Consider the following 20,829-nt stretch of genomic DNA (forward strand, 5'->3'; position numbering starts at 1 on the left):
CTGATGAAATGATCTTAAAAATTGCATAAAGGACAAAGTTTTTTCAGAAACTAAAAGCAAAGAAGAAAAGACCATGATAAAAGTATATTTTAATGAGACCCTTACCTAAAATAAAACATATATAGATCCACTTTGTGTACACCATACAGTTACTACAAATGATTTATTTTTTGTAATTACCAAAAGGTGCCTTGAGGACTTTTGTTGGTTTTGTTTCCACTGTGCCATGTGTGCAGGGGTCCAGAGGCTGGGGAACCCTCCGTCTCCTTCCTGCCTTATCCCCTCTGAGCCTCGTAATGACCGCTGGGCTACTCCTTAGCTCAGGATTCTCTGACCTCCTCTGCTTTCCTTGTTCTGCAGAGCGTGCCTTGACTTGTGGAGTATGGTAATTTGTGACCCACATGATCCTCACAACAAGGCGCCTCCCCTCCCACCTTGGTTCTCACCCCCGGGGGGTCTGTGGAGCAGGGCAGGCAACTGCCTGGCCTTCAGTGGGGCTCTGGATCACACAGTAGCCACCAGGTGCCTCTGGAACCCTGCAAAGGCCGGAGGGCTGACTGCTGCCCACAGTGCAGAGCTGTGCTACCCGGACCAGATCAATGGCCTTCATCATCTTGTTTGACCTACCTCCTCCCACATCCGCCTTCTGCAATGGCTTCCCTCCATCACAGGGGCCCAGGAGCTGTGCAGGGAGCAGCTTCCTCCTAAGCAGATGGGGCTCAGGAGAAGAGCTAGGACCGAATCAGGAGGGAGCAAGTCAGTCATCCGAAGAGGGCCACACAAGATGCCCATGACCTCAATGGGCAGCAGTGGCGTCCTCCTGTAATGCAGCAGGAGCACTGCCCCAGCACATGGAGCTGCTTCACCCTGCAGGCTGAGCCATCCACCTGCCCCAAGCCTCCGCGCCCTCGGGAGGGCAGGCAAGGGAGGTGGTGCTGTTCTCCACCTCGGCCAGCACCCACAGACGCCCACACAAGCTTGAATTCCTCTCCTCTGTCTTCACTTCCCTCAGCTGACAGCGATTCACCTTTCCCGGGTCTTATCCCTTCTCCACAACCTGCTGGATTTCGTCAACATGGTATACGTACCCCCCAATCCAATCACTCTCTGGGTCTCTCCTTCTTCTTCATGAAGGTTTCTGTGCACCCCAACATTGAAATAGTCACATCAAGTGCGATCTGTGTACCTTTCTTCTGTTCCTCCTTTTGTAACTTGAACTCACAAGCCCCACCTACAGACCTAACAGGGTGGGGCAAAGGTGCTTTTCTGGCCACAAAGGCAGGGGACCCAGGTTATGACCATTGTGCCTCAGTACCTGGAGCCAGGTACCAGGGACACTTCTGAGCGGGGGCTACCAAGGTCTTTTCTACCACGGCTGCTCTGAATCTCAGGCCTGGTGGGCCCCGCCCTGGTGCCCTGGAGAGAAATATTTTCTTGCCACATCTCTGTCCTCTCTTATGTCCTCTCCTTTAAGATTCCTCTGCTTAGAAGGGTGAAGTGCTGGCCCCGAGGCCCCGACTCCCACACAGCTGCCTCCCGGACCCCCTGTGCCTGTGAGTTGACTTGTGAAACCACCATGCTCTTCCTCAATGCCCCTGGCCACTAGAGGGCAGTGGCCACTCCCCTTGACTGTGGCCTGGAATGGGGGTTTGGCAGGTCCCTCTGCCAGCAGGGCTGGGTCAGCAGTGATCACATCATCTTCCTCGTGACCTCCCAGGCCATCTGGGCCTAAGGCTGAGCAAACAGTGAATGTTTAACCAAGAACTGTTTGTTCTTGGTTCAATACTATTTCTGCCTGCGGGACCTCAACAAATATTAACTCTCCTGCAAACCTCCTTGAGACCTTTAGAATCAGGATATCCGATGAGTGCCACTCCAGGGTGAAGGGTCTATCAGTGAACGCCGGTGTTTAGCTTCCTGCCATTTGACATGCAGGTCAGGCCGTTAGGGAGACCAGTGGCACCTTTGTGATTAGGAGCCAGGGGGAAGCCTGGTGTCCGGAAGATTTGCCAGGTGGCTGCTGTCCCTGGGGATCCCGCACTGTGCCCCCAGTACCCTGCTGGACTCCACACTGCCTGAGGCCAGGGCTTCCTAGAAGGGGACTTCAATAGAGGATGAGTGGGCAGAGTGCGCAGAGGGGCTGGCTGGCTTCTGGTCCAGAGGAGGTCCATGTGGCAGCTTTGGCACAATCCTGCTGGGATCCCTGCAGGCAGCAGCCCTGGAAGGTGGCCCACTGGGAGGGACCTCTTGCAGGGACAGGCCCTGTCTGCGGGTCAGTAGCTCACACCTCAAGCCAACACTGAGTGGCCCCGCAGGAGGCTCTGTGGGTCACATGGCCATTGTGGTTTGGGTCATCTTATATCCTTTCTGTGGTTTGATGGCTCAGTAGGTTTTGATTTGGGCAAACCACATGTTTTTTTAAAAGCAGGTTCTACTTTCAATCCCCTTTGAATTCCTTGGGCCCTCTACTCAGCTGGCTTGCCATAGCCAGGGCTGGGGGGACCAATCAGGCCCCAGACTCGCCTGGGTTCTGTGAGACCAGAAGTAACTCAATCCTGACTGTTAATTCTACATTTCCATGAAATATTTCCATGAAATAGACATTTCCTCTCCTGACTGCTAATCTCTACCCAGAGACCCCTCTACTCCTAGACAACTAGTGGCTGTCCCCAAGAACCCCGAATGCTGACCTCAAATGCATTTCCCCTGACACACTGTGAGGTGGCACCAGGCATGGATGGCATGCCTGACCAGAGACGAGCAGGGCTGCTCTGACCCCCGGTGGTGCCTGTCTGCTGGATGCCTGCTGCTCGCCCATGCTCTCCTGCCCCAGCAGGGTGGCCCGATGGTCTGCCTCAGGTGGACGTGGAGACTCCAGCATCAGAGTCCTGAGTTTCCTAACAGCAGGGCGGGTTCTGAGAGAGGCGCTGCGGGGTGATCTTATCTGTGCACACATCACACAGTTCACTCACACTAACCTAGACAGTGCCGTGAGTCCCACCGCCAGCGCTCGGGATGCCATCAAGAGGCGTGATCCACATGGGATGGAGGAGGTGCTGGGGAGTCCCTGGGGGCTCTATCACTTTTCTTCTCAGTAAGTAGGTGTATGACAGGGTCCACTTTAGGCTTTGAATAAAGCCCTTGCCGCTCTGCCACGGAGACTTATCTTTAGAGAGCACATGGAATGTAGCCTTTGAGTCACCTCTTTAACAGCCCGGTGCTCCTGCAGGGGGACAGAATTACAGCCTCTGGGACAGGAGTCTCCTGTATTTCTCCTTTGCTAGCAAAGCAATAAACCTTTTTCCTTTTTCTAAAATCTATGCCTTTGTTAGTGGGTTGGCATCAGGGCCAGGGGCTGGGCCTTCACTAACAAGTTTGGCGACCCAGATGGGACCTGAGAGCAGCCTCCCCCTCCCCTCCCCTCCCCCCTGCAGCTTCCTGGGGCAGGCCTGGCTCTCCAGGGAACCCACTTCCCTGCTGAGGATGCAAGGTGCTGGTGAGCTGTTGAGAGCCAACGGCAGGAGAGTTAGGAGCCGGAATATTTGCCTGGGATTGAACCAGAGGAGCTGTTCCCATGAGTAAAGGGAGGGACTGAGGGACGTCCCAGCAGCCCTGAAGCTCCTTTTGCTTTGGGGACTCCTGCCTTCTCCCCCTGAATGGTACAGGTGGCTCCATCATGGTCCAGTTTGAGAAAGAGGAAACTGAACTCAGGAAAGTCGAGACAGCCTTGGCCATCTGGTACGTTCCCCGGTGCTCAGTGAGACCCTTGATACCACACATCTGGGCCTCTTTCTGGTGACGTCTATGGGGCCACTGGTGTAGAAATCACAGTTAAGTGGGACCTGACAACTGTTTTAATCTGTTGTGGTTTTTTTTTTTTCCCTCTGTGATCAAAAGACCTAACAAGAACAATTTAAGAGGAGGAAAATTTTGTTTGGGGGTCTCACAGTTTCAGAGGTCTCAGTTCACAGACAGCCGGCTCCATTCCTCAGGGCTCAAGATGAAGCAGAGTATCATGGCAGAAGAATGTGGGGAGGGAAGTGGCTCATGCTCACATGATGATCAGAAAGTACAGAGAGACTCCACTCACTCACCTGCTTCAAAATATATACCCCAATGCCCACCTCCCCAGCCACACCCTACCCACCTTCAGTCACCACTCACTTAATCCTGTCAGGAGATTAATCCACTGATTGGGTTGATTCTCTCAAAACCCCATCCTTGCTCCTCTGAACCTTCTTGCATTGTCTCACACATGAGCGTTTGGGGGACACCTCACATCCAACCGTAACATTTCGCTCCTGGCCTCCAAAAGCTCATGACCATCATCTAACAAGGCAAATTGCATTTAGTCCATTTTTTAAAGTCCCCATAGTCTCAACAGTTCCAAGATTGCCCCAAAATTCAAGTTCAAAGTCTCCTCTGAGACAGGCAATCTCACCTCGTGAGCGCCTGTAAAAATCAAAAGTGATTTACAAGTATCCAATATATAAAGGTTCAGAGCAAACATTTCCATTCAGAAAAATAGGGCACACAAAGAAGGGATGAGACCAAAGAAGACTGCAACCCAGCTGGGCAAACAAGTCCTGTAGTTCTGTGTCTGGCATCTGGAGCACATGGCATCCTGATGTTCTCTCCAATGTCCCTGTGACAATGTTGGTTGCAGCCTAAATGGCCTTTCTGTTTGCTTGTCTCTGCTCAATCCCTGCAGCTTTCTTACAATGATGTCTCGTGTTACTGGCATTTCTGAATCTCAGGGTCTCCCCTGCAGCTGTGCCTTCCTCCTCACATCTCTGTGCACTGCCCTCTCAGGTGGTGCCCACAGGGATTCCGAATCTACAGAACTTATGGCCTCAAGGCCTTCCTTTGGAATCTCAGTAGAAGCCTCCACCACCCCCTAACTCCAGTATACTGCATTCCTGCAGATCCAGCCCCGAGTGATTGACGCCAAGGTCTGCTGCCATCTCAAGCAGTAGCCAAGCCCCCAGGGACCCTGGCTGCAGTAGCCTCTGAGAGCCTGGGTGGCTGAGCATGTTGAATAATCCTCCTAAGCCTCCTTGTGCAAGAAGGGTGCACAAGGAGGCCTGTGTTCTCTGGTCTCTTCCCAAGAGAATTTTCACTTTTACTCCTTTGAGTCTGAGGTGGGTGTGGTCTTGTCAATTCCTGAGATGCCCTCAAACACCTTTCTTGTGGTCTCTGGGCAAAGTCTTTGCATTTCTTTAGTGGCTGCAATGTCTTTAAAACTGCAAATTCATTAGCCCCAGTTTTACTGCCATCAGGTTTTTGACTCGACTCCATCAAATCCAAGTTTTTCAGATCTTTTTCGCCCTGCTTTCTGCTCCTGATTATCACAATAATTTTGGCTAAAAGCCACCAGCAGCATCCGTGCCACTGCCTGAATGCTAAGCTGCTTAGAAATTTCTTCTGTCAGATTAAGAAGCCCATTGCTTTTAATACCAGCCTCACAGAAAGTCTCAGGATACGAGAAAGATGCAGGCAACTTCTCAGCCAGAACATAATATGAAGGGCCCCTAGTCCATTTACCATTTAGTGTCCTCTTTTTCCACTAAACTCTCTTGAGCCCTGTCTTCACTACCCACGGTCCTATTGGCATTCTGGTCTTCTGAGCTCCCACCAGAATCAGCCAGTAAGCTCCACCTGCAACAACCTGAAGCATTTCCAGCAAGTGCAAGCTAAGTATCACAAAATTCTTCCCACCAAGTCCAAAAGGCCTTAAGAGCTCCTGGGCCACATGGAGAGGTTAATCACAGCAACAACCCCACTTCTCAATACCAGTTTCTGTTTTAGTCAGCTTCTTTCCCTGAGAGCAGCTCCCACTCCAGTTTCTTGGGTAGGCCAGACTCTCCAAGGAACCCCCACTTCCATGCTGAGAATTGAAGATGCTGGTGAACTTGTTGAGAGCCAAATGCAGGAGAGTTAGGAGTTGGGTGAGTTTGCCTCAGGGTGAACCGGAGGAGCTGTTCCTGTAAGTAAAGGGAAGGATTAAGGGACTGTCCCATCAACTGCTAAAGCTCCTTTTGCTCTGGGGAACTCCTAGCTTCTCTCCCTGAATGGTACAAGTTGCTCCATCATGGTCCACTTTGAGAAAAAGGAAACTGAACTCAGAAAAGTTGGAACAACATTGGCCATTTGATAAGTCCCCTGGTGTGCACACCTAGACCCTTGGTTCCACACTTCTGGTCTTTCTTATTGGGGACATTTGTGGTACTGTTAGTGTAGGAGTCATGGTTACGTGGGACTCAGAATCCTAGGGATATTTACTACCTTCTGATCTGCTCTAGGTTCTCAGCTGTTTGTTGGTCTTGGGTTTGGGAATTCCCTCTGGTTGAGGGTGCTTTGTTTTGTTTGTTTCTGTTACTGCCCCCTTTAAGACGTGGCCAATACTGCATTGATTCCATAGGTAGTGTCTTAGGAAAGATCTTGGATGCTCAACTTAAAGGTTCTCTCTGTCCCCCTGGTTTTAGGGCTCCTCTTGGGTTGTCTTTCTCTTTCTTTTTTGGTCAATCTTGCAATTAGGATTGGTCTGTCAAGATAAAGTAAGTAAAAGAGCCACCTATAGGTATAAGCCTAAGATAGTGTTTTACTGTAGCCATCTGGATATATAGAGATAGATGGAACTTCATTTATTCATTTATTTTGTTCTGTGATAGTAGGAGCAAATGTGACTCCATTTTGTTTTATGACTTCATCCTGTAAAACAACCAGGCCAACTAGAAGAGTCATGACTGGGGCAAGATGTTCTTCTCCTTTTGCTATAGAAACCTTTAAGAACACGGAACTACCTAATGGGGCACTGTTTCTGTAACTAGGGTAACGGGGCTCTGTTTCTGTAACTGGGGTGACTGGGCTAACTGTGATTGGTTAGGCTTCCCTCCACTTGACTGCACTGTCCCGCTTCTGTAACCTGGCTTGCTTGCATTGGCTGGACCCCTGAACATCCCTTTTGTGGTTTTCAGGCTTATAAGGAGTGCCCTTGCAATTGTTCGGGGCTGATCAGGGGAATAGCTTTATGTTCTGGGCAACCGCCACCAGTGTGCTTCAATAAAGGCTTGATTCAATTTAAGTGAGTGGTCTGGAAGTCAGTTTATGAAACCCTGGGACGAAGCTTTAACCTTAACAGTTCATTGTTTATTTGCGGTACTGAGAATTGAACACAGTGCTCCACACATGCTAGGCAAGTGCTCCACTGAGCCACAACCCCAGTCACCATTTAGTTTTTGAATAGCTTCCTGGATTATCGTACACTCTTGCAGTTGGAGTTGGTCTGTCAAAGGTAAAGACATGCAGGTCTGTCTGTTTTAAAGGTTCCTGTCTGTCAACATTTCAGCGATGCTCTCTTGTCTGTTTTTTTGCTTTGGTTTTGTTGTTTGTCTGTTTCTGGCCATTAAAGACATGAGTCATGCTTACTGGTAGTCTCTTGAGTACAGAGTTCTTGGCTAAATGGGCCACCTTTAGGGATAAGCCTCTCTAAGAGAAAGAGGATTGCCTTTAAATGGTTTTTCTGGATTATTGTACAATCTTGAAGTTGAAGTTGATCTTTTGGGGTAAAGTACATGAAAGAGATTCTGTATTTATGCAGTTGCATGATTAAGGAGTCTGGTGGGGAAGGATAGCTGGACCACAGAAGAAAGAGTAGAAAATATTTAATCTTTTAAACCCAGAGCTGGCCCCCAGCACTGCTCCTCAGCCTGGCCCCCAGCAGCTGCAGATGCCTCCCTGTGGGTCAAGGACCCCGACCCTGAGCCAGGCAGAAACCCAGGAGAGTGCCTGCCTGCAGAGAAATGGACAAAGAGAACCTGGCCTTCCAGGACCCTTGGCCCATGGGATCGGGCTGCTGGCCACAGAGGACATGGCAGTAGGTTCCAGCATTGTTTGTGGCCTGAGAACAGAATAGTCTCCCCTTTAAAGATCTGACCAGACCCTAATTTGGCAAGAAGATATCCATCACTGGGACAGATCAATTCTTGCCACAGCAGTATCCCATCAAACCAAATGTCTGGGGAGACTGGTAGAATAAACAATTGTACCCAGAAAAGAAATTAAAAAAAAAGAAACTGAGGCTAACCATTGTCATGGTGGTAGCCTCTGCAGAGTGACCTTCAAGGAAGCCTAAATAAAAGGATGGAACGGCCTCCTCCATTGCATATGCCTAGTGTAAGCCAAAGGCCCGAGAGGAGCCTCTGCGTACACTTAAAGTTGATGGCATTGTGATAGTGATAAGGGAGACAGGTCAGGCTTAAATGTCCTGTGCTCCAACCCTTTGAATGTAACCTGGGAGAAAAAGACTAAGGCACAGTTTCTGTATATGCCAGGTTATCTGATTCCTGTCCTGGATGAAATTTGTTGTGTAAATTACATGCACAGATAACTTTCATTACGTTGTTTTGAATTTAAGAAAGTGTCTGAACAAGAAAAGAGATATAGGAAAGTTATGGATATGGGAATCTACTTGAGTGCAGAAAATTAAAAGGTAAAAAGAAATGTTTCTGGATGAGAAAGTATTTTGTCTGGTAAAGTAATATTCTTGTGCTAAAGTTTAAGCAGAAAAATGACAAAACTAAGGAAGTAAACAAGTTGTAGGATGTCTGAGTAAGTTGCGGAAGGTTAGTGGGAAGCATGTTTCAAAATGTTTGTATGTGGTTATAATTACACAAAGTTATTAAATTTTGAATGTACTGATATAAATCAGATTCTGAAATATCCATCTGCTCTTATCTATCAAGATAATTTTCTGGTATCTGTTAGGTTTTATTACTCAGGGATACTATGCCTTAAAGCAATTACAGTTTGTTGTCTTTCAAATGATTATTTTGTGAGTGGTTAAATAAAGAACGATTATTGTAGGCTATAACAATACAGTTGACACCCTAAACATATGCGAATAGGTATACGTATACATCTGAGAACTATATCTGTCTAAGTGTTATGTTAAAGTTCATGAAATGAAAGTTTATCTAGGTTTGGTGGCAAGGTTGCCAATAAGTGGTCTCTTTTATACACTGTATCTGAAATTAAAGTGTCACATTATCATTTGAGGCCTATATTATGTTTATTTGCTTTGACTAAGTCGATTTCCAATCTTTAACACTGTTTCCTAAATGTATAAGAGATTTTGGGCTATTCTTTGATTTTTTTGCTGCTACAGCTAACCCATGTGATTGTTGTTACCACACACTATGGATTCTAATTTTACTTTAAAAGTTAGACTTGATTAAGTGTAAATCTTAGGAGAGCACTTTACCAAGTTAGTGCTCTCCAAACTAACATTGTCTGTCGCAATAGTCTCCTTCAGATTTATACAGAAATAAATTTGGTTGGCATTTATTTATGTCATTTAATGTTTTATAAGTGGATAAAGGTAGTCTGTTATCAATAAGTTATATACAAAATGTTATGTTATTCTTTACATTGGAATAGGAATTTCAATGTATTTTTGGAAGGTATTAAGGACAGCCCAGTCTGTTTAAAACATTGTAAAACATGAAAGCATTTTGCCACTTTTTCAACAAAAAGAAAGTTAAAAGCTCTCTTAGCCTTTGTTTGATTCATGTTCCAGATATAATGTTTTATTGTGATATTTGTCAAGGTTCTCACCTTACCTGCAATAAGACTCTGCCTCTCACCTTGCTCCATGTTAGAATGGCTCCATCATAGGCTAGACTTAAGTTCATCTAAAGCTGTACTCAAAATATCAATTTTTGTTGTAAAGATTATTGTGATCTCAAAATAAACAAGGGATATAATAAATCACTAAGTAAAGGTTTAAGATTATAAAAGTCAGTTTTCTTGGTTCATAGCTATTACACAAACTAAATATGTTTTTGTTCTGTTAGTTTAATTTTGTGCATTCTTTGTAAATCTTATAACTATTGCCTATTAGTATCTTGCAGAGATACTGCTTCTAATAAAACAACCTGAGTTAATTTGCGATAATAATCCATCACTTACAGGACAGACAGGTTATAATGCTGACTTCCAGTACTAATATCACCCCCCTCCAAAAAAAAATGGAAAAAGTAAAATTACAGACATGGAAGTTAAAACCCATTACTCCTACTGCAAGACTGGGGATACTGGCCTGCTGGGTGTTAAAACCTACACTTGGAGATGAAAGTCAGGAAGTAGAAGGGCCAAGGAAAAAGCAGCCAACATTTTGGCCCTAAGGTCTTCCAGGACCCAGAGAATGACGGAACCCCACGTGGGACCTTGCAAGTCTGGTGAGTCAGCTGATCCATTGATCAGGGGATGAAGAGGACCCTACAGAATAGGAAGCCAATCTGTGCACATTTTGCAAAGAGGAGGGTCGTTGGGTAGGGAAATAACTCTGATGCTTCCAAGATAAGCCATATGTGGTCAGCAAGACCCTGACCCATTCTGGCAGATGGCATCACCACTGGTACAGAAAAGCCCAAGGATCCAAGGGGCTTTGCACAGGTCCCCAAGAGTTATCATCTCTGAGGAATCTCAGCGGACTCTTAACAGTGGATAGGAACAAGGTCGGTTTTGACCAACTTGGTCTTAAATACCTGGCACGAGAGCCTAGCCTAAGCATAGTCCTACACGGACATTTAGGAGAGATAATAGCTCATTCAGTATAACTTGAGATGTGCACCTGGGCCAGCCCTACCAAAAGTAAATAACTAGAGGTTATAAAGAAAGAGTTCTTACATGGGTGTGTCTAATAAGTATATCACAAAGGACTCTGGAGTCACAAGTTCATCCTGAGTCAATTTGAGCCTGATCTCAGAGACCTGCAAGTCTTCCTGACATCCTATGTAGATAAACCAGGTAAACTCCACTGATATGATCGTGAGTCACTGTCCTCATGGTTTCCAGAGACTGGCTGAAATACTAATTGCTTTGTGCTTATTGATTATAAAACAGCTGCTGTCTTTTTTATTGTTGTGAGTAAGCCCTGCCCTATGTACACCTTGTCCAGTCGCCTGGCATCAGTCACTGTGGACCTCAGACCTGTTCTGATGCTGAATCCCTTAACCGTCTTGGCCCCACCTGACAGAGAACAAGGACTCTGAGTCACTTCCCCCAACTTCACCCCCTCTAGCTGGAAGCAGCTTGTACCCATTTTCCATGGAAACGGAATGTAGAATTTGACATTAGGCTTTGAATATAGCCCTGGCTTCTCTGACACTTACTTTTAAAAGACATGTTTCTTTCTCTTCCTCTCTCCCTGCTCCTCCCTATTCTCAGGGGAAACAGGGTGACCTTTATTTTTCATCCCAGGCAGAGGTATCTGTGCCTGAACACGCACCTACCAGAGGAATGGAGTGATCCAGACTTTGGGAATGGCACCAGTAGATCTCAGAAATGACTATCTCCCAATTAACAAGTGAATTACAAACTGAACAGAGAACATGTGAACTGTAGCCTTTGAATCACTTCTTTTAAAGTCCACCCGCCCCATTTCCTGGATGGGCAGAATCACAGCCTTTGGGACAGGAGTCCCCTGTTTCTCCTTTGCTAGGAAAGCAATAAACCTTTTTCTTTTTTCTCAAAACCATGTCCTCCTTTATTGAATAGGCACCAGGGAAGGATGGAACTTTCAGTAACAATCCCAGTGGCTAAGGAGGCTGAAGCAGGATAATCACAATTTCTAGACCAGCCTCGGCATATTAGTGAGGCCCTAAGCTACTTAGTGAGACCCTGTCTCAAAATAAAAAATAAAGAAAGGGGTGTGGGATATGGCTCAGTGGTTAAGTCCTTCTGGGTTTCATTCCAGTATTAAAAGAAATGAAAGAAAATAATTATGATAATCAGAAATGCTATGTTGCATTTTCAATTTGTGTCTTGCATTTAGCTTTTGGAGTCCATATCAATGAAATACAATCACTTCTTTATCAGGTATATAATATTTCTTTAATTTATTTCTGTATCGAGAAGCACTTCTACTCCCTCCTTTTGAAACAGTATGGGTTTGTTTATGTTATGGGCCAGGCTATATGGACAAGGACCAAACTGACTCCATTTTTCCCTGAGACTCCACGTCATGTAAGAAATGCTTCTGCCCGGGAAAGTCCACCTCTGTGCCCATCAACAGTCACTTGGCACAGCATGTTTGGAAGCACAAAATGGCAATTCTTATACAATGTAAAAGTGCTCTCTCTTGGGTTCCCTCTTTTCTTGGACAATGTACCCTGTCAGAGACTGATTATCTAGATGTTAGTAACCATTCCACTCACTGTTCTGCTCATGGTTTTAGATCTCATGACGTTTGCTTATGGTTTTGAATCATGGCAACAGCCACTTGTGCTTTAAAATGGTTTTGGACTATAAAAGGTGGACTCAAACCCCGGGAGGAGGACAAAAGGTGCAGACTTGCAGCCTCCCCCTTGGCCCAGCAGCTGGTGAACACAGACTGCCAACTGGTGAATCAAGTTCCCATCTCCTGTTTTAAGATCGACTCAGTGACTTATTGCAAACTCACCTTAAGAACCTTAAAAATGGCCACGTTGCCCGGAACAAGGCTGATATCCAGCCACTTTCCCCACTTACTGGCTCTTCTCTCAGCTCCCTCAGTACAGTAGATACTCTGTGTTCATATCCAGCTTTCCGCTATACTAAGACGCTCGTGTGTTGGAACGGGGAACGTTACTTGCCTCCTTTACGGAGCCTGTCACATAATCTGCCCACAAGAGCCTCTCAAGATATCACATTTATAACTTCTTCCTTGGGGTCTCATTTCTGGATGCGGAATCCAGTGAGTAAATACAGTTCTATTTTGGTTGTGCCTCATATTCTCAGTGCAGTGAGGCGACAGTGTGTGGCTTAGCTGAGACGTCAGCAGACACCACACTTCATAGTCAGGTGACAGATCAAAAAAACAATCTAGCTCTGGATGGTTAGATGGACCCTAAATATTTTACCTAACTGAAACTTATAAAAGGCTCAAGGAAAGTGAATTTTGGAGACCATGATCTGTGAGAATTTTTCAAGAGATCTGTTGATGTGCTCTGAGTTCCCCCACTGCCATCTTGCTCCAAGGGAGATGTGACTATCTCTGGTCACTTCTAGTGAGAAATATCCCAGTGGTACCACAAGAGAGCTTGGCACAGGCCACCATAGTTGGAGGCCACAGGAGTCTGGGATCTGCCTCTGGAGAATCTAACATCTAGCAAGCACCAAAATGAGCCCCAGGACCTGCCTGCCTCCTAGGGGCGGGTCCAGGCGGGTCTAGGAAGCAGAAACTGGCTGTGGAGCACAGGAGAACCGTCAGCCATCCTAGACCTGGCACCGGAGAGACACTGAGTCATGAAGAGACCTTGTCTCAGGAACCAAAGACACTGCCACATTTATGAGAAGGCAAAGAGTGATGATCGAGTGTCGGGAGCAGAACCAGAGTCAGAGAAGGTGCAGTCAAGGGATCCCAAAAGGCCCCGGCAGCAGGTGGGACAGGAGCCCAGAGAGTGTGGTGCCGGCCCCGGAAGCTGTGGTCCAGGAAGCGGTGCTGGTGCTCTGCCCCTCAGCCCTCCCTGCCCTCAGCCCAGGTCCCTGCTCCTAGTGGGGATGAGCCCGTGCTGGCAGCTGCGCCATTCCTGACTCTTCAACACCGTCTGCTGTGGCAGCTCTGAGCTTAGGGTCACCGTGGTGGTCCACAGACTGGCGAGAGCATCACCAAGTGTTCCCTGAGCTGGACCTTGTTGTCCCTGAACACGGGGCTTCATGTGTCTTCCCAAGGTGGGTGGACATGGCCAGTGAGGGGGCCCCTTTTGCAGTTGGTGTGTCCCATTTGCAAGGTTCCTAGCCCACATGGTTCCTGGTCCCCACAGGCCATGTGCCAAAAGACAGGTGCTCCCCTGAGCAGCTGCTGTGTTTGTCTCCCAGAACATGCACATTCTGGTCCTGAGCACCAGGAAGGTCTGGAAGTTTCTCTCTGGGAGGCAGGAGGGAGCTCTGTGCAGGGGCAGGGCCATGCCCAGGGTGTCTGCAGAGCAGGTGACAGCTGGACAGCAGGAGCTGCAGAGGGGTGTTGCCCTGACTGTGCACCTTCCTCCTCCGCCTGGCTCTGCCGGTTCCAGTAACAGAGAGTGACAGCACTAGAGAATGGACAGGTAACATGGAGCATCCAGCCCTGTCCACGCCACAGAGGGAGAAGTGCCAGGCAGGCAGCTGTGGCCGTGTCTGGAATGCCCTTCTGACCCTCCCCCCTCGGGTGGACTCCTATCCGTCCCTCAACACCCGGCAGGATGTCACCCGTGCTGCCAGCTCTTGCCATACTGCACCACCATTCATTCCTCCAGACTGGTTCTTCCTCACTGGGCTGTGGGCTCTTAGGGCCCTGCCTGGGGTCCCGAGGCTCCAGCGTCTGTAGGCTGAGTGCCTGGTCCATGGTCAGTCTGTCCTTGTTACATATGTACCAGTGATGATGAGTTCCAGAGGTGGAAGTTTGCAGACCCCGCACCAGGGCCGGACTGCTGCTTCTCCAACCCATGCAGGAGGCCCGGCCTGCCCTCGAACAGCAGCATGCAAGATGTGGGGTGGGAGGAGTAGGCAGGGGAGGGTCACAGACAGTCCTCTCTGCACATGCTGGGTGACTCTATAGGGATGGGGGGGGAGAGGCGGGGGCTTGCTTACCTGGTGCTGGCGCCACAAGCAGCCAGCTGTCAGGGTGGGGCTCTAGGGCAGTGGCCCTGGTTCTACTTAACTCCTGGAACTTGGCCTCCCCTGGGGGCCAGGGAGGCAGAGAGGGTGCAGGAGTGGAAGTGGGGTGGGTGGTGCCCTCATCCCACCATCGTCCCCTGCTCAAGCCTGTGGTCCCTGGGCAGGGTGCTCGTGAGAACAGAAGGTGGGGACCTCACATGCAGGGTCTCTGCCTGCAGACCTCCAGCTCTCCAGGGCCTGGGGCTAGTCCAAGACCCCTTCCTCTGAGGACCCAACTGTCCACCTGATGCAGCCCAGCTCTGCCCATGCCTACCCGGGCCACAGCTGTCAGATCTGTCACTCCTGTTAGACCCTAGTGTGTCACCTTGTTGTAACCCAGGGTCAGCTGTCCCTTTGCAGAAAAGCAAGTGCCTGGGAACGATGCAGCAGGCTCTCATCGTCCTCCTCAGGACCTTCACAGCAGGAGCAAGCCAGGTGTGGCTGTCACCTCAGTCCACTGTGGAGGGTCCTTGGCACAGGAACATGTCCCCTGACAGCACACATCCCAATTCCCAGGAAGCCCCCAGCCTGGCTCCCCTGGGCCTTCAGAGAAGGACATCTCTGCAGAGACCCCTGCCCACCAACACCCCCACCACTCAAATAAGGGGGTCAGTCAAACACACCTGTGTGGTGGCATGATGCACAGAATGTGCCCAGGGATTTCCAGGTGGGTTCCCTGCAAGAGCCTCAAATGTCATCACAACACCTCAGCAAAGACAGAGGGGACCTGGCGGTCACCTGTATCAAAAAGGCCTGGGACTGAGATCAGCTCCTGCTCCCCACAGCCCCTGAGAGCTGGGGTTGGGCCCTGCAGAGGGGACTGGTCTGCCAGAGGGGGCAAGGTCTTCATGGCTCATGCAGGTTGAGCCTGCTTCTCAGGTTGAAGTCTCTCCAGCTCATCTAGGTGTGCTGCTATAAGTCAGTTTCCAGGGGTCAGCACTTCTGTAGAAGGAGGAGAAGAGGGCAGGAAGAAAAGGAGGAGGAGGAGAGGGAGAGGAGGAAGAGAAAAGAAGAAGAAGGAGGAGGAGAAAAAGAGAAGAATAAGGAAAAAAAGGGAAGGGAAAGAAAAATAATTCTGGGGAAAGATGTACATCTGTGATAAAAATGTGCTTAGGACAGGTGTGGTGGCACCCGGCTATAATGACAGCAGCTTTGGAGGCTGAGGCAGGAGGATCACGGGTTCAAGCCAGTCACAACAAAAGTGAGGCAATAAGCAACTCAGTTAGACTCTGTCTCTAAATTAAAAACAAAAAAAGATACATACAAAAAATAGGACTGAGGATGTGGCTCAGGGGACAGGTGTCCCCGAGTTGCCCATCTGGTGCTTATGTGCTTAGATCCAGAGACTGTAGGTGTTAGAAATAGATGTTTCTGGGCATGAAGGGTCTCTTCTATTATTTGATTTTGAAACCAAGTCTATGTGTCTTTTTATTTAAATGCATAGTTTAAGTGTATTCCTACATTTATTAACATGTAGTTAAGAGTGAAACAGGTTTTGATAGAAAAAAGCAAACCAAAACAAAACAAAAACCCCACCTTTCAAGACTCCTGGGAGGGATGTAAGAACCTGACTCAGGTGCTGCCTGCTTTCAAGCTCCGCATTCAGGGGCCTGTTGGTGGGCAGGGCCCTTCTGCATGGCTCCTGGTCTGGTGGCTAAGGCTGGCAGCCTTAGTGTCAGGGACCCAGTGCTGGTAGAGGGAGCCCTCCCGCCCCACACTGAGCCCTCCTCCCTTCCTGCAACTGAGATGCCCCAACCTGGCTCCTGCCTCCTGGATGGAGGAGCATCAGCCCCAGAGCAGAGTCCACCCGAGTGGCCCTCCCTTCAGAGCAGCGAGCCTCTGGTGCTTTGGGCAGGGGAAAGAAAGGGGGGTGGAGCTGGGCCCTGGAGAGCCCTCCCCAAGCAAACAACCCAGAAAACTGTGCACACACAGGGGTATAAATGACTGCTCTTGTGCAATGACACATGCTGTGTGTGGTCCTCAAGACGCCCGCTGTCATGGAGGCCAGAGCGCTTTGGCTGCTGTTGCTGGTCCTGGCCCTGGGGTCCTCTGGCTGGGCTGAGGAGTACATCGGTCTGTGTGAGTACCACTCTGGTCCCCGGTGGCAGGGTGGGGACACAAGAGAGGGAGAGACTGGCAGGTGGGGTGCCCTTCTGTGGGCTCCAGAGTTGAGAAACCCTCATGCTTCTACTCCACATCAACTTAGTGATCATCATTTGTCAGGTTCAGACCTGTTCTTGCAGCAGCCCCACATACAGGGTCTTATTGTCCCTGTGTCACAACAGGAAACTGAAGCTCAAATAGTCAGCATCTCTAAGGCAGCCTCCTTGTGGGTCAGGCTTGAATATTCAATTGCACCCAGGCTGGCCCTGGCGTGCAGCTGGCACTCAACTCCTGCCCTGGTGCCTTCTTCGCCAGAGGTTTCTGATCAAACCATAGGACTTTGCCCAACATGCTGGCAGTTGACAAAAGAGACCAGGAACATGGCTCTGCCGACTGTCTTCCTGCCACCATGGCTTTGCAGCACAGGCGGTGTTGGGGCCAAGTCTGAAGGCAGGAGGGGGTGACCTCAGCAGATTTCCAGCCCAGAGCAGGCAGAGGCAGCAGCTTCCAAAGTTGGCCACTCACCAGGGTCACCTGGGGGCTGGTCAGCTCCTCCTGTAAGACCGTCTCAGGGTGGAGCCAGGCCCCGGTGGATTTCAGAGATTGCCAGGGGTTGCAACGTGCAAGGCCCCGGGATACACTGGAGTAGAGGCTGCAGGCTGTCCCGGGGCTGTCCCAAGTGGTCCATTTCCTCAAGGAAGAGTCTAGTTGCCATGGCACCAGGTGGACCTTTAGGCACATGGAGGCAGCCCTGCAGGAATTCGGACCCAGAGTGTCGGGGCCCAAGGTGCAGCCATGTCATGACAAGCAGACGCTGTGGGGTGGCGGGTGCCCAGGGGCAGCTACAGCACCAGCACGTGGCTGACTTCCCCGAGGACAGGGCATGTCCTGCACATGGCCATTTCTAGACAAGGGGCAGGTGTTGCTGCTCAAACAAGGAGGGGAGCCTGGTCTCGGCTCTGGGGACCCGGATTCCCCAGGGCCTGCTGGAGGTACCCAGACTTCCTGACAAGGTGAAGGGAGCATGCCAGTGAGAGCCACCAGGGCAACACTGGGTCCCTGGGTGTGGCCTTCAACAGCCCAGGTCCTTCATTCCTGGGGAAAGCCCATGCTCCCAGGGGCAGGGAGGTGCCATCTCTGAGCTCAGGAGTGGGCTAAGGGAGGATGTGAACTTCAAACTGAGGCAAACACCTGACCCCAAGCCCTGGGGGCTCTGGCACTGACCTGGTGTTGTTTGGGCAGTGGAAAGCCAGTGTGCCATCCCGGGCAAGGAGAGAGTGGACTGTGGCTACCCTGCAATTGGCAAGGAGGACTGCAATAACCGTGGCTGCTGCTTTGACTCCAGCATACGAGGGGTGCCCTGGTGCTTCAAGCCTCTGCAGGAGGCAGGTAAGGCCCAGCGTGGTGACCAGAGGTGCCTATGTCTCAAGGCCCCCATCCTTCCTGGGCCCGAGTGGAGACATGAAGACCCCCAGGAAGGCCCATGTGCCTGGGCTTGGGCAGGACAACCAGCACTGTCACTGTGACTATCTGTATGTAGAGGCCTCCTATCAGGGGGCCCTCTGTGGAGGGCAGCTAGTAGCTACTGGCTAGTCCCATTTGTCCCTTTTTTATAAAATATAAAAGGAACCCTGTTAAAAGATGTTCTAGGTTAAGGAATCCTGTAGAAGGAACCAGATTAAACTGATCCACAGAGAATGGGGAGATATGCAGGTGTGGAATGCTGAGCTGACTTTTGAGGCTATTTTCTGCAAACCAAGCACCCAGGGTCCCTGTCATCTGTGACTTGCTCACAGCAGCTGGTGGCCAGGCTGGTGTGGTGCCCTGGTGCCTCCCTGCACCCCATCCTGCTGCTGACTGCCCACTGGGAGGTGCCTCTCCTCCCTCCTCCCTCAGTGGAGCAGGGGTCAATGGGGGTGCAGCACAGCCCCCTCTTGCTCTGGGAGGGGCCCTGTGCCTGAGCCAACCACAGATGGCGTGAGCACAGGTGGTTTGCCATCCTGGCTCCATCTGGGCCGCACCCCACCAGGTCTTGGGAGTGCCTGTCTGCTCAGAGCCATCTGGCCTCGCAGGGGCCAGCTCACCTTCTCAGAAGGACCTGCCTTCCAGGAGCACCTTCCTGGAGTCAGAGCCAAGGGGCCAGACTTGGCTTTGTCCTGGGGAGGAGGGAGGAGGCTGAGCTCCAGCTGCTGCAGCCTCTGACCAAGGATGGCGTTTGCCTCCCGTCCTGAGCAATGACAGGGTGGAGGGCCGGAGAAGGCTTGAGACCCGCCAGGGAGCTGGCCTTGCCGCTGTGGCTGTCCACCTTCCTCTGCCTGCCCTCTGGGGACTCCGCGTCTTCTTTGAGTTCTGGCCAGGGGTCCTGCCAAGGCGCACCTCACTTCTCCCCTGCCCTGATGACCTGGGTCCAATTATTTCCCCTAGTGACCGTCCATGGGATAGGCAGCTGTCCTCACAGGCTGTGGGGACACTCCGTGTTTCCCTGGAGACCGGGGGAGGCTTCAGAGAGGCGCTGCCTTGGAGACCACCCTGCCTTGGCATCCAGGATGGGCAGGGTGGGTGGAGATGGCACCACTCACCCTAACGCCTGTGCTTTGTCCCCAGAATGCACGTTCTGAAGCTCTGGGATGGCACCTGCCTGTGGATGGCGGCTGGCGGAGGGGGCTGCTCGTCACGGCTCCCCCTGCTCTGGGCAATCGCATCAGCTGAACACTTGTGTCCAGGGTCTGCTGTCTAACGAATAAAGCTCTCCTGCTCAGCATGAGGACTGTTCTTCATGCCAAGCCTCTGCCCTGTGTTCCTCCCTGCCCCCTTGCCTGGCTGTCTCCTGGCACCCATGGGTGGGTGGGCTGGGAGTAGTCAGGGGTCTCCCAGGACTGGTCTGCCCCAGGTCCTGGCAGGCAGATAGAACGAGGAGCTGCGACGCCGTGGCTGTTTCTTCAGTAGCTGCCCACATAAGGAGGCCAAGGGAAATTCACGTGGCTCCTCCCTCCTAAGTTCTGAAAACCAAGTCACATGCAAGTGTTTAAAAAGCTGTGCTGCCTTTCTAGGGGAAGAGAGAAGTCCAGAGACCCCTCACAAATGGGAGCTTCTTGTACTTGTGGGCAGGCCAAGTGTAACCCCGAGACCCTTCAGATGGCCTTCTGTCCTTTTCTCTTTCATGAACACGGGTCTGCTGTCGGCACCAGTCAACGAGTGTCACTGACCTCCTGTCCCATTCAGTGCCCCGACCTCTGGAGGGGACGCTGTTGCCCGCCCCCCTGGGGCAGCCTGGCTCTGCCCTCACACTGAGAAGGCCCCAAGTGTGCCCAGGGTTCACCACACTCGCCCCCTGGGGACTGTCCTGAGGGGCTTCTGCCCTGTCATGGTGCAAAGGCCAGAAGTCACCTCTGCCCACAGGGTGGGGTTGCTTGGTGTCCTCCCCCTTGGGAAGGAGACCCTGGGGCCCTGGGCAGCAGCCTTCATTCTGACCCTGTGCTGGACCCTGACCTTGACCTCCCACTCCCTAGAAGGGCCACAGAACTGCCTTTGGCCTATGGGGGGGGGATCTGTCTTCAGGAACTTGTCCTACGGCGGGGACTGAGAGGACGATGTCAGGAAGTCCTGGTCTTGGAATCCAAAACCTTCCTGTCCCTTCATCATGGCCTGTGGTGCCACCTGTCTGACCTCAATGACCCCAGCCCCTGGGCGTGCACCCAAGACCTGCCTTGAATTAAGGAGGCTGCAGCCGTGCTCCCTGGCCATGGTGTGCCTGGCCCTGTCCCCCTCCTCACAGACTGCCCAGCCCTGAGGCTGAGCCCCATTACAGTTGCAGGGATGTGAAGTTTCCCTGAACCTGGGCCCAGCCTCAGGCCTCGCAGCTGCTGAGACCCCTGGGCTGGGTCAGGAGCCTGAGCCCTGTTGACTTCCCTCACTGACCTGCATGTGCCCCCGCCCTCCAGCAAGACATCTGTCCTGGGAAGCTGACCACCTGAGTCCACGCCCCCCGTGCCCTGCCCCTGCGGTGCCAGGACTGCCCTCCCTGACCTGGGCTTAGGTGCCCTCTGCTGT

The 20,829-nt window shown here is 50.8% G+C and overlaps 1 protein-coding gene across 1 annotated transcript; it reads left to right on the forward strand.

Moving 5' to 3' along the window:
* Positions 1-16,673: 16,673 nt before the first annotated feature.
* On the forward strand, positions 16,674-19,397 carry LOC143408727 (trefoil factor 3-like). Its single transcript, XM_076868588.2, has 3 exons — positions 16,674-16,755; positions 18,022-18,168; positions 19,384-19,397. Exons 1-3 carry the CDS (start codon positions 16,674-16,676, stop codon positions 19,395-19,397), a joined length of 243 nt encoding a protein of 80 aa, XP_076724703.1.
* Positions 19,398-20,829: the final 1,432 nt, after the last annotated feature.

The sequence above is a fragment of the Callospermophilus lateralis genome, chromosome 10 (genome assembly GCF_048772815.1).
Source record: "Callospermophilus lateralis isolate mCalLat2 chromosome 10, mCalLat2.hap1, whole genome shotgun sequence".
NCBI classification, from domain to species: domain Eukaryota; kingdom Metazoa; phylum Chordata; class Mammalia; order Rodentia; family Sciuridae; genus Callospermophilus; species Callospermophilus lateralis.

Excerpts from the sequence above, each read along its gene's own strand:
- LOC143408727 (XM_076868588.2), top strand. The coding sequence starts at position 16,674 with ATGGAGGCCAGAGCGCTTTGGCTGCTGTTGCTGGTCCTGGCCCTGGGG. Across the intron at positions 16,756-18,021 it reads TGAGGAGTACATCGGTCTGT|TGGAAAGCCAGTGTGCCATC; the intron begins GTGAGTACCACT and ends TTGTTTGGGCAG.